This window comes from Ambystoma mexicanum, chromosome 13 (assembly GCF_040938575.1).
Source record: "Ambystoma mexicanum isolate Mex_15411 chromosome 13, UKY_AmexF1_1, whole genome shotgun sequence".
NCBI lineage: Eukaryota > Metazoa > Chordata > Amphibia > Caudata > Ambystomatidae > Ambystoma > Ambystoma mexicanum.
In genome coordinates, this window is record NC_090938.1 from 12,443,160 (window position 1) to 12,455,611 (window position 12,452).

The following is a 12,452-nucleotide window of genomic DNA, read 5'->3' on the forward strand; positions in this document are numbered from 1 at the left end:
CAACCACCTCTCTGCACAGCAAACTGCACGCACTTAACATCGCAACAGCAGATGGGCACACCCACAGACCTGATGTACGCGCATGAGCTCAGTGCACAGTGAAAACCGTACTGAAGCCGCCAACGGGACACCACAGCTCTCCCTCTGCTCCCTACTAACCACCCACCCGGACCACTCATGACATATAAAGCAACCCCTCTCTATTCTGCACGTGGCATGCAAGGGCACTCATTTTCAGATTAACAGTAAACGTGATCATCCCTGTAATTCAAGGTGGTCTCAAAGCTCATTGGGGTCCCTAGTGAGCCCTGTGGGAGTTCCTGGAGTCTTGAACAGCGACTCTTCCCACCCATCGAGCTTTGAGCCCATGCAGCATCTACTGGCTCGTGCAAGGTCCGTAAAGCTCAATCTTTGCCCTGCCACCTCCCTGCGCCCCCCCAACACACACACACGGGGTATTGAGATGCTTAACGCTCACTTGCGATCCTGCCACCTTTGAAGCTCTTGGCATGTCTAGCACTGGCAAAAAGATGCCAGCGCCTTTGAACGGAGAAAAGAGGCATGGCGTCTGCAGCCTGATTTGCACGCACTATTCAGTGTATGTTTCTTTTTGAAAAATATGTCGTGTGACGGTTTTAGGGAGGCTGCAAAAACTGTTCAGAAAGAAGAAAAAGGCAATGTTAGGTTCCAATGAAGGATGAGACGGGGTCTATTTTAAAGTAGATTACACTTGATAGCAAAAGTAATTTATTCTGAACATATGAGTAGCTGATATTTAGGATCTGGGTTGGAAGCCCGCGGCTGAAATGTTTGCCTGAGAAAAGTTATTTTTCCGAAAATTTTTTGTTCTTCTCTCCCCTGAACATTTCAGCCTTTCAGTTTGGAATTTTCGAGCGGCCGAAATTCGGCCAAATCTCCCATTCGGTCTTTTTGATCAGACTTTTTGGACGTTTCCGATATTTACGCTCTGGTGTACGTGCCTGTTAAGTCATTGAGCTTCAGCAGCTGCCTGGCTGGGTTAGCTACCAGCAAACCACTGTTGTACAGAAGCCTTGGCGGGCATCGTCCTCGTTTGCTGGTTAAAGAAGAGGTAGTTGCTCCAATGGTTTAGTTTTTGCAGTGGTGTTCATGTAGCCCAGGTGACGTTCATTTTGCACTAGCATTTCTGTACTGGTGTACACCAGTGGATATGGTCGAAGGCCTGGGCTAGAAGGGGGGGAAAAGGTTCCAGTACAGTACTTCCTAGTTGTGATGTAATGCCTGCTGGTTTTGGATGGCTAGTCTCAACCTCTGGTGAGGGCGGGGCTTGGCAGTAGGGTGTCCCCACAGATGCCTGAATGGAGAAACGATCTTGGTGACCCAATGACTGGCAAAGAGCTGGACCACTGAGTGTGAGGACTGGTCAGGAACGGGTGAGCTGGGACTGAGTAAGATTCTGTGAGGGGTGGGGGAGGGGAGCTTGCCTATTGGATGAGACGTGGAATTATCAATATACCTGGACTAAAGGGTTTCGCCTGCGAAATTCTTTGCACCCCTGCCCCCTTTTTGCCCTAGGTGTGTGAGGGGGGGGGGGCGGAGGGGGCTAAACCTACAGTGGCAGGACCCTTGAAATAATGTTGCTCCTAGAATAAAGCAGATCACCCGAGAGGGGCGGGCTCCTGTGTTTAGGCATGGATCGAGCTCCTGTAAAGAAGATACCTTTTTATTCTTGTAAGACTTGCCTTCTGTGTGCTTTTCTTGTGCTCATCGAGGATACAGGCATAACAAATCTACTGAGGGCCTAGTGACCCCTGCCCACCCCCTACAGAGGTACGGGTAGGCTTACAAAGGCAGATACAGGGCAACCGTACGGAACTGTGCACATACCAAAGAGTGGCCGATCAAGTCTAAGAAGGCGAACGTCTTCAAAACCAGTCTTCATAAGGACTGGCAAAGGGACAGACACAAGTACTTGAGCCAAAAGGGTAGGATGCCAACCGCCATGAAGGAAACGGGCGGGGGGCAGATGGTGAGGAATGGGGCGGGGGTTATTAAGTTCAAGCAGAAATTCAGTACAGGACCCGTATTGTCTCAGCTAACCCTGTTTTTAGGTGGGGACAATGTCCTTGGTAGACGGCAGAGAAGTGCCTCCAAAAGCCAACCACACGCTCACATTCCCAAAACATAAAAGTTAAACGCCTTGTGGGCTGCTGGTGTTACTTGCTTGTAAAGTGACTTTAGCCTGGAGCGGGGTGGTGCAAATGGGATCATGGAGTCCAACTCTGTGCTCTTGTGCCCCAGTGGGTACGTAAGGTTTGGGGAGTAGCGTACAATAATTGGAGAGGTTGTCCATGACTAGTTTGGGTGCCTGATGTAATGTACGCCTCACAGGTGACCCTCGGAGTATCTATTTGGCCCTCAGGCATCCTGTTTGACTTTGGATAATTGTGCTGCTCGTGCGTATTGGTGGCAGTGTGGTTTAATTTCTGTGATCAAAGTGGCTCATGAAAACTGGTACCCCACGATGTGTGGAAGTTGGTTGTCCCACCAGCCTCTCGTGGTATTGCTATTTCGGGAGTAAGGCCGATCCCGGTAGTGGGTGTGGTACAGTTCAGGATAAGCGGAGGAAGAACGCTCTATGGTGCTAGAGAGATGTAGTCTGGGGAATGGGCTGAAGTCTGAAGGAACGTTATTGGGGGTCCTTTTTATTTTGTCTGGCCCTGGGGGTGTGGGGGGTGCAAACGTCTGATGACCAGTTACTATTATTTATTTTTTCTGTTTGTAAAGCGCCTAGCAGCCTGGAGGTATTGAGGCACTGTTTCAAGAATGTGTCTTAGTTACAGGAAGTGGGGGGGGGGCACTACAAGGGTTACAGTAGTATTATAAGGTCATTATGTATGTCTGCCCGAGGCCCTACATTGTATATGGTTACACGCGTTCCATTTGGTAACGATGAACTACCCGGATCGACCTTTCCTGAATAAAAGCCTTCTTCAGATTAAATAAATCACTTTGCACCCAATTCAAGGACTTGTGAGAGAAGCAGCGTCAGCTGCCCCATATTATTACCGAGGCTGTTATCTGGACGGGAACAACCCACTCCCCTGCTCTATATACGCAAGTAGTGCCAAAATCCTGCAAATAAAACCCGGAGGTCACATTTAGTTGGGAGTACAGGGATTTTTTTTTTTTTTGCAGGGATAAAAAAAGGTTGGGTTGCAAGCTACTGACCAGTTAAGTCCCTTGCCCCTCAGTTCTTGTCATGTACACAACACACGCATGTCTTACTCGCCTATCGTTATTCCTGGTCTCAATGGTGAGTTCAAATAGTGAGGCCTGGTGACAGGATCTGAATGTCGCGGGTGGTAACATATTACGTTTGCCAACGCATTTTGCCTTCTTCGGGTCAAATTCACAAGACCATATAGTCCCGATAAGCGATTTGTGCCGCCACAGTGCCCACAGCGCAATAAGTACGACTGCAAAAGCTAAAAGCAGCGAAGCCACTTTGTTCTTTAAAACTTACACCAGGACTGTGCCAAGGCTGCCTCCCTACAGTACTTTACTCTAGTTTAGGAAGTTTTTAGGTGGGGCTGAAGTGCATTTCTCATTAATGTCTGAGGTATCGGGAAATATATATATATATATATATATTTAAATAATTGTCATTTTTCTTGTAATTGAGGCATTCTTTGTAGCTCGCCTTTTCTGTAAATCGTGGGGGCAGGGGTTCAATGTTATGACTTGGCGGTCTTCGCACCAGTGCACCCTGTAGTGGAGGTCTTGTTGGAAGTTGTTCCTTATGCAATTGTTCTGAAGACAGCCTGAGCGTTGTGGCCGTGTGAAGACCATCTTGAAGGAGACTGACCGCCTCGCCGTATATTTTGGGGTGGAGGTTGACTCGGTTTGGAGCTGTCTGTTCAAAGGCAGTGTTTAGGTTTTTTTAGTTTTTGTTTGCTGGGGTGTACAGGTGGAATGGGTGTTTGGAGGATTGAAGGACTCGAAACCCAAGGCAATTGCGGTTTGTGATCTCCATCACTGGGAGACGGAAGGACTGAGGATTGTGAGCACTGGAGCTCTTGAACTTGTGAAGTGAGTAGAGCAGGGTGGTGGGTCGGTGGTCCTGGTTGATGTGATTGGCCGAGAGGCATTGCAATGGGAGATGGTTTGCCTAATGGCCAGGAAGTCTTCAGAGCTTTGCAATGGTGTCTGAGTAGCATTGATGGTCGCATAATCTGACTGGGAATTGTTGGCTTCCGAGGCCTTGAGGAATATACATTTGCCCGTCTTAAAGGACAAATGTTTTCCTTGTGGGGGGGCTCTTGTGGGCTGAATGGGCCTCCTTGAACTGGGAACTCTCAGTGCTGCATTTGGTTTAGGGGCTATGTGCGGGGAGAATGGGGTGCTACATTTTGCACTCACTTTTTCGCTTTGGGAATTGGCGAAAAATGAGTCCCATTGACTTGGGATGATGGCAATGACTATCATCAAAAAATATATGTCCAGTATCCTGTGATGGCCGATAACCTGTCACCTCACCCCAATGTGTAGCTCCTGGCTTTGCACCAAATGTAGACCTTTTTTTAAATGTCACCATGGTTTTCCTTTTTCAAGCATGTTTCTGCAGGCAGAGCTCAAGTTTTCCACCTTGCGCTTCATCCTGGCCCTCTGCAGCTTTTCGAACCCTTGTGTTTTCTGTCGGCCAGTTTTAAATATTTTAAAACTGATATTCTTTTATTTGTGTCAATTTTTACTGGATGCATTAAAAAGTGAACCTTATATGTATGGTGGCAACGTAACCCACCATGTTGGGCGTGAGCAGGGTGTGTAACGCTTGCATTTACAGACAGACCTGGCTTTGCAATGGGGGGGGTGTTTGTGGCACGTGATGGGCTGTGCATTTGTTGAGTGCTGCTAGAAAAGATTTCTCTGGAAGCAACTGTTCCTCCGTAATCAAATGACCCCCCAAACCTTTTGCATTTTGTTTCTGTATTCGAGCGTGACTTTTTACAGTGGAGCACAGCCTTCAGCTGCACTGCACTGGGCTTGACCTCATTGTTCCGAATAAATTGACAATTCTTTCCTGCTGTAAATGCTGATTAACTTTGTTTCTCATAGTCGCTTCCATTTTCTTGCCCCTTGTTGGTAACTTTTTATCATTGCGCACAGTACCTTACAGTGCTGTGCAATGGGTCATTTTTAATGGTTCTGGACACCATCTATGGACTTTTTGGTGATTGTACAATGTTCCTTGGAATGGACTGGTGGCAGCAGTATCCTTTTGCTTGTATTTTGGTAACTTTTTACCAAGCCCCACTGCGTTTACCACATATGGCTCGTGACTGGCTAGTGTCTACATTGGATGTGCCACAAGGTATTGTCTGTTCCTTTGGCCATTTTGTCCCTTGGCCTTCCTCCTGCTGTTCCATGACTGGGATTCCCCATTTGGGACATGCAGTTGCCAGCGAAAGCTGCTTCTTTCACAGGTCCCTGCAGGTCATGTGTGCTTGTGCCCAGGAAGTGGGCTCAGACTGTCTGGTCCCAATCCACATTACTGGTGCCAGGATGCCTGTTTTGGTCCCCGATTGGTCCACTGCTGGTGTGCAGGCATGAACAGATCTTGCCCTGGATGAGCTGGGTGCGAGCCCTCACCTGACTGGATAAGGAGTCCTGTGTTCATTCCAGCAGATCAGCAACAGATCTGACAAAGGAACCAAGCATCCTGAGGAGCCGAGCAGAACAAAGGACGATCCTGCGACTTGAAGAGGGCTGGCACCAGTGACTAATCGAGTGGAGTCAGCACTGATCTCACAGCGGTAACCTCTCGTGGACGGCAGCCACGACCTGATCCTGGGGTGGTAAAATGAGGGGGAATCACATGGGAGACAGCCAGCCTCTGGGGAGATGGCATGACTCCATTGGGTGAGACATGGTATCCCCCATTTTCCTCTGAGGATAATCTCCCCATACCCAAGACCCTTATAGCTTATTGCCGTTCATCTACACCTCCCCATTTGAAGCATAGGGAAAACCTTTCCCCACATCAAATGAGCCAAACCTCCAACCTTGAGTTATCTTGTACAAGTGACAAGGCCACCTTCTCCAGGTCCAATTTCCAATCTTCCAACACTGTTACCATTTAAAACTATTGCAAATAATTGTTGAAGCTCTAGAAATCAATTACCAACTGGACTTCTTGTCCCATAATTACTCGGGTACAGTGATGAAGAGGAGGGACACAGTAACGCAGAATGGGAGAAACCTGAAGTCCAGCAAACGTTCTAGTGTTTCCCTGCCGGTGCCAGGGAGTTTTAAAGGATGGAAACCAGATGCAAGAGGCTTCTGTTGGCGAGAAGAAGTGTCACCGGTCCACACATAAGCAAATAAAACCTCCTGCATTCTCTTTAAATGATGGTGCATGGCCTGCTTATTCAAATGTGTTCACTGGTTTTGAATGGAAACTCTGACCATGTGTTCTGTGGCCAATCTGAAGCGAGGATTTTAATGTTTGCTAAGCTCCTCCTCTGTGACGTCATGATTGGCTTGTAGTATGTTACACTTCCTGTTGTCCGTGGCCAGGCTGCCTTCATAGCGGGTTCAACCTGATGTGCTGGTTTCTGGAGGGTCAGTTAGGACTTGGATTATCCAGCTGTGAGCAAGCTTCAGGACATTTGCAGTGGTGTGTGCCACATGTGCAAGAGAGCAACCTTACGGATGAGCCGATGACCTGTTTATGGAGCCCACTACAAGTAGGAATGGCCACACAACCACTAGAAACCATTAAAGCATGGAGCTGCTCTCCTGGGCCTGTCCAATTGATTGCCGGTGGTTAAATGCTGCACTGGAAAGCCACTCGCTCTCCACTGGTGCTGGGAGATTCTAGTCTCGACTGCCACCGTCGGTAGTGCCTCCTAGGACATGTGCGTGCTTCTAATGTAGAACGAAGATGATGATGGCGGATCTTCTCATCAGATTATGCCTTCCAGGACATGTGGGGACTTCTAGTGTAGAACGAACGAAGATGGTGGCGGCGGTCATCTCGTTGGATTATGCCTCTGCTTCTGCAAAAAAAATAAGCTGTCAACATTGTCTGAGGTCCTGGTCATGAAAATAATGGATTTTTTAACTTGGTCCACTAGGCCCAAGACCTAAGCCTTTTACAAATTCAATGCATACTCGTCTGTTTCATTAAATACGTTTGAAAAAATTCAAATCAGCAATACACAGTGGCAGTTTGTGAGAATTTAAGATACAATGCCAAAGAGAGTCCAAGTCCCCACTCAATTCATAATTGATCAGATCAGAGAAGAACTCCAGCCTCAATGGCGCTAGAGAAGGGCACTGGATTCCAATACCCACTTTACAATGTCTCCAGTGTCTCTCAGACCTGGCCCCAGCAACGTCTTTAGTTAAAACCAGGTTCAATTTTACTCTTAGAGTCCGCTCTCAAAAGACGAGAAGGATGTTTAAAAGGATACGCGGGCAGTGTTTTAAAACCGCTAATAGCACAGGTAACGGGATCCGCCACCAGATCACCCATCAATTTGAAACGGTTTTCCATGCAATCGAGTTCCAATAGCTCCTGTTCTGCCTTGCTGGGGGTAAGAGTTAATTGCTCATTGGAAGCCTCCAGTTTCATTACTACGTGTTTACATTCCGTGACCCGGCTCGTTAGCACTTTCTCATCTGTACCCGAGAATGCATTTCATAGAACACAGGGAAATTGGGGCGGCAGCAGAATTTGGGAAAAGAATTGCAGCTTTCGCCAACTGACATGGGCATCTCAAGAAATCCAAGCCAATTCATAGGGTAACCCCTGTGGTCTCCAGATGGCGGCAGCGATCTATGTTAGCCCACTCCAAGTCAGACTCAACAGATTGGGCCCCTTTGGTAATTCTTGGGATGATTTTTGGAAGATATAATGGAAGCAGAGGCCTTATTGAGAATTTGTTTATTACTTAAATCTGTGGTTATTGGTTAACTCTCAAACCTCCCACACTAACCGATACAGGCGCAAACCGTTCAGCTGCATCTCCAGACAAGCATCACACACTTGCTACCCAGCCCTTCCACCTCACCACAACCCTCCACTAGCACGTAATGCGAGTGATAGGCGCAGGCTTGCAAACATGGAGACCCACAACACTGATGCTTGGCACACCTGCGTGCAGACTAATATCAAATACAGGCCACCTTTGCACAGAAGTTCTAAGAAACCTCTCTTCTGCTTTCATTAACCCACAGGATCTGTACTTGAGGCTAAGCCACTGAGATGGATTTTGAGAATGCCTGAAGCCCCCAAAGGCCCTCTTGTAAAGGTTTGGTAGCTGAGTGGGCATGGGGATACTCACAAATGGGATCCCACCTTCACTTGCAAGTTCACAGGTGGAGGTACTACCATAGGCCAGCTGCTGCAAGCCCCTTTTTGGTGACTGGGGGCTGTCTGCATATACCACTATGTTGCAAGCTGCCCTTAAATGCAGCCGTCTCCTCCATGCTTTATAAAGTGCCAGCGGGTTTCCCCTCTGAATGCCTAAATGCATGTATGTCTATGAATCCAGACCCTGCTCTTTACATATGACCCACTGAGTCCATATTGGCAGCTGCACCTTTGGGATATGGCCCACTGAGTCCATATTGGCAGCTACACCTTTGGGATCTGGCCCACTGAGTCCATATTGGCAGCTACACCTTTGGGATATGGCCCAATGAGAACATATTGGCAGCTACACCTTTGGGATATGGCCTACTGAGTCCATATTGGCAGCTACACCTTTGGGATCTGGCCCACTGAGAACATACTGGCTGCTACACCTTTGGGATCTGGCCCACTGAGAACATACTGGCTGCTACACCTTTGGGATCTGGCCCACTGAGTCCATATTGGCAGCTACACCTTTGGGATATGGCCCACTGAGAACATATTGGCAGCTACACCTTTGGGATATGGCCCACTGAGAACATATTGGCAGCTACACCTTTGGGATCTGGCCCACTGAGTCCATATTGGCAGCTACACCTTTGGGATCTGGCCCACTGAGTCCATATTGGCAGCTACACCTTTGGGATATGGCCCACTGAGTCCATATTGGCAGCTACACCTTTTGGCAGAAAGACTCTTTTGATGATTTGAGTGCCTTTTATTACTGTATGTGGGTTCATTCAGAGGTTTGCTAGAATACTGCTAGCTGCCTTGAGGTCACACAGACATGCCAGGTCAGTTTGTGTAACCTAAAACCTGTTTGCCTGAAGAATTGTTTTGTTTGTTGTTGCTGTGAGAATTTCTTAATCCGGCCATAATGACTGTTTTTGTCTGTAAGTCGTCATGTGACCAGGTGACAGACTTCTTATGTTACCCTCTATCCCTACACTGTGCTGTTCTACCGCCTTGGAGGGGGGGGGGGGGGGTTCTTGTGACCAGCGCAGGCCTTGTGGCTCGTGCTTATTATGAAACCATGCCCCCACCCCCCTTACCTGTGCGGGAATAACTCATCCTGTCGCAGCAGCTGACCGCGGCCGTACAGGAAACCAACAGCAGGAGGAGAAGCCAACGCAGGACACCCCAGACTGGGTCGCGGGTCCCAGGGTCGCTGTCAAAAAAGGCCAGTAGTGAGGGGCGGAAATCTACCACCTTGCAACACCCTTTGTGTTTTGTGGCAAGGCCAGGCTGTCTACCTGTCGAATACCCTCCAGCCTCTGTGTCCGACTTGCTGATGGCCCTTCATAGTGGGGTCCTTGCAGGAGTGGTGCAGGGCCTTTGACCCCCCCCAGGATCCTCGTTATCCCAGACCCCTTAGACCCTGCCCACCTAGAACAATGACCTCTGACATCTCTAGCGGTCTCCTTCAGATGTCCTCTACTGCCCCGGTCTAAGGTTTAGCTCCTATAGCCTTACAAGTTCCCCGTTAAACATGGCCCCTTGGCATAAGATGCTGGCATGCATTCTCAGGAGTGGAGGCACCTGTGCAAGAGATTGGAACTGCTATCAGAGATCCCCCAGCCAACATCTCCAAGTGCCATGTCCCCACACCAGGGAACTAAGATATTTGGGCGCCTCCCTGACTGGGGCCAGGCTCTGTGCATGACCCCAGGGCTCTAGAGCGGGGCCTTACCTGCTGGGTACTGGACTAGCAGGGCTGTGCTCGGAGTGGTCCACAGGGTGAGCAAATGCTCCTGGCGTCTGGCCCGTGCGGCTTCCGCGCGGACTGTCCGCTGGAAAAAACACAGAAGGAGGTTATATGTTTATGTTGGTGACAGCAGCTCAGTGGACGCCAGCACATGCTGCGGTGATTTTTTCCATATAGTGATACAGCTGTGTGTAGTGGCTCGGGTCATGCAATGATGGGCAGCTTGAAGGCGGGAGTGGCCATGCCCGGTCATTCGCTGACTGTACCCCACCTGAAATGCCGCCACTATCCCGTGCTGGGGAACTCTGGCTCGCACGCTGCTCATGGGTGAACAGCCAGGGTCAGGGTGGGGGGCCTTTCCTGGCCCGCTCTTGCTCTGGGGGCTACCTGGCGTGCGAGGTGGCATTGTAAAGGGAGGGGGGGGGTCCATTCATGATTCATTGTGCGATTTCACGTCCTTGCTGAAAATGGGGCGCTTCTAATCAGGAAAACGGTCTCCTACTTACCATGGGGGGTAGTTCCACATGTGCCCCGGACGCAATGTACCATCCGGGCAGTGATGGGTGGCTTTCCATGAGCAGTTTGCAGCCATTCCAAGACTACCTTTGTGTGTGTGTTGGGGGTTGGGAGGCGGGGGGAGGGGGGGCTTATGCTTTTCAGGTATTCTGGGTGAGCTTCCATAGAACACATACACGCGTGTCTCTTTTCTCTGACCCACGGGGCACAGAGGAGATGCCAGCATGCGTTATCCTGCCATTTTATATGCCATTGAACAGGGGGCTTAAGGAAAGTGTTCTCCCGCCCGACCTCTTCCAGTGCACACAGCTGCTGGCAGTGACGCGCCAGGTCCACACTCTTGAGTTACCTGTCATGAGGGCCACGGCCTGCTGTGGGCGCCACGCTCAGCCCCTGGGGGTGTGGGACCAGGTGCTGGTCTAGAAGGTGGAGTTGGGCTCTCTCTCCGAGGCGTCTTATGCACTCTGCTTACATCTGTGGGTACAAAGCACACGCTTGTGGTCAGGCACGACGGTGGCACCCCAACGCCATAGGCCGCAACACACAGCCCTGGAAATAAATATATATATATATATACACATACACACACACACCCCCACACTTTCTCTCCCCTCTCTCCTCTTCTCTCTCTCTCCTCCTCTTCTCTCTCTTCTCTCACCCTCTCTCTCCGGGCTTTCTCTCTCTCTCTCTCTCTTCATCTCACACCAGCCTTTCTCTCTACCTCTCTTCTTACTTTTCTATCTCTCTCTCTCTCTCTCTCTCTCTCTCTCTGGCCTTTCTCTCTCCCTCTCTCTCTCTCCCCGGCCTTTCTCTCCCCCCCCTCTCTCTCTCTCTCTCTCCCTCTCTCTCTCCCTCTCTCTCCCTCTCTCCGGCCTTTCTCTCTCTCTCTCTCTCTCTCTCTCTCTTCCCCTCTCTCTCTCTCTCTCTCCCTCTCTCGCTGGCCTTTCTCTCTCTTCCTCCTCTCTCTTTCTCTCTCTCCCTCTCTCTGTCTCTCTCCGCCTTTCTCTCTCTCTCTCTCTGTCTCTCTCTCTCTCCGGCCTTTCTCTCTCCCTCTCTCTCTCTCTCTCTCTCTCTCTCTCTCTCTCTCCCTCTCTCTCTCTCTCTCGGCCTTTTCTCTCTCTCCTCCCTCTCTCTCTCTCCGGCCTTTCTCTCCCCCACCTCTCTCTCTCTCTTCCTTCTCTCTCTCCCTCTCTCTCTCTCTCTCTCTCTCTTCTCTCTCTCTCTCTGGCCTTTCTCTCCGGACTTTCTCTCTCTTATTTCTTCTCTCTCCTCTCTCTGTCTCTCTCCGGCCTCTCTCTCTCTCCCCCTCTCTCTTCCTATCTCTCTACCCCCTCTCTCTCTCTCTCTCTGTCCCCCTCTCTCCGGCCTTTCTCTCTCTCTCTCTCTCTCCCTCTCTCTCTCTCTCTCTCTCTCTCACCCTCTCTCTCTGGCGGCTTTCTCTTTCCCTCCTCTCTCTCTCTCTCTCTCTCTCTCTCCCCCTCTCTCCCCCTCTCTCTCTCTTCCTCTCTCTCCCTCTCTCTCTCTCTCTCCCTCCAGCCTCTCTCTCTCTCTCCCTCCTCCCTCTCTCACCGGCCTTTCTCTCTCCCTCTCTCTCTTCCTTTCTCTCTCTTCCTCTCTCTCCTCTCTCTCTCCGGCCTTTCTCTCTTCCTCTCTCTCTCCCTCTCTCTCCGCCTTTCTCTCTCCTCTCTCTCTCCCTCTTCCCTCTCTCTCCTTCCTCTCTCTCTCTCTCTTGCCCTCTCTCTCTCTCTCTCTCTCTCCTTCTCTCTCTCTGGCCTTTCTCTCTCCCTCTCTCCCTCCTCTCTCTCTCTCACTCTTCCTCTCTCTCTCGCC

The 12,452-nt window shown here is 49.9% G+C and overlaps 1 protein-coding gene and 1 long non-coding RNA gene across 2 annotated transcripts in view; both read right to left on the reverse strand.

Moving 5' to 3' along the window:
• Positions 1-182: 182 nt before the first annotated feature.
• Positions 183-10,194, reverse strand: LOC138520740 (uncharacterized). Its single transcript, XR_011282876.1, has 3 exons — positions 10,092-10,194; positions 9,454-9,569; positions 183-7,040 (listed from the first exon to the last, which is right to left on the reverse strand). It is a non-coding gene; the product is annotated as an uncharacterized lncRNA (long non-coding RNA).
• A 780-nt stretch (positions 10,195-10,974) lies between these two features.
• Positions 10,975-12,452, reverse strand: part of LOC138520152 (polymeric immunoglobulin receptor-like) — a 62,707-nt gene continuing 61,229 nt past the window's right edge. Inside the window, exon 4 of the mRNA XM_069632635.1 lies at positions 10,975-11,096. Coding sequence (XP_069488736.1) covers positions 10,975-11,096 — 122 coding nt within the window. The remainder of the gene's footprint in view (positions 11,097-12,452) is intronic.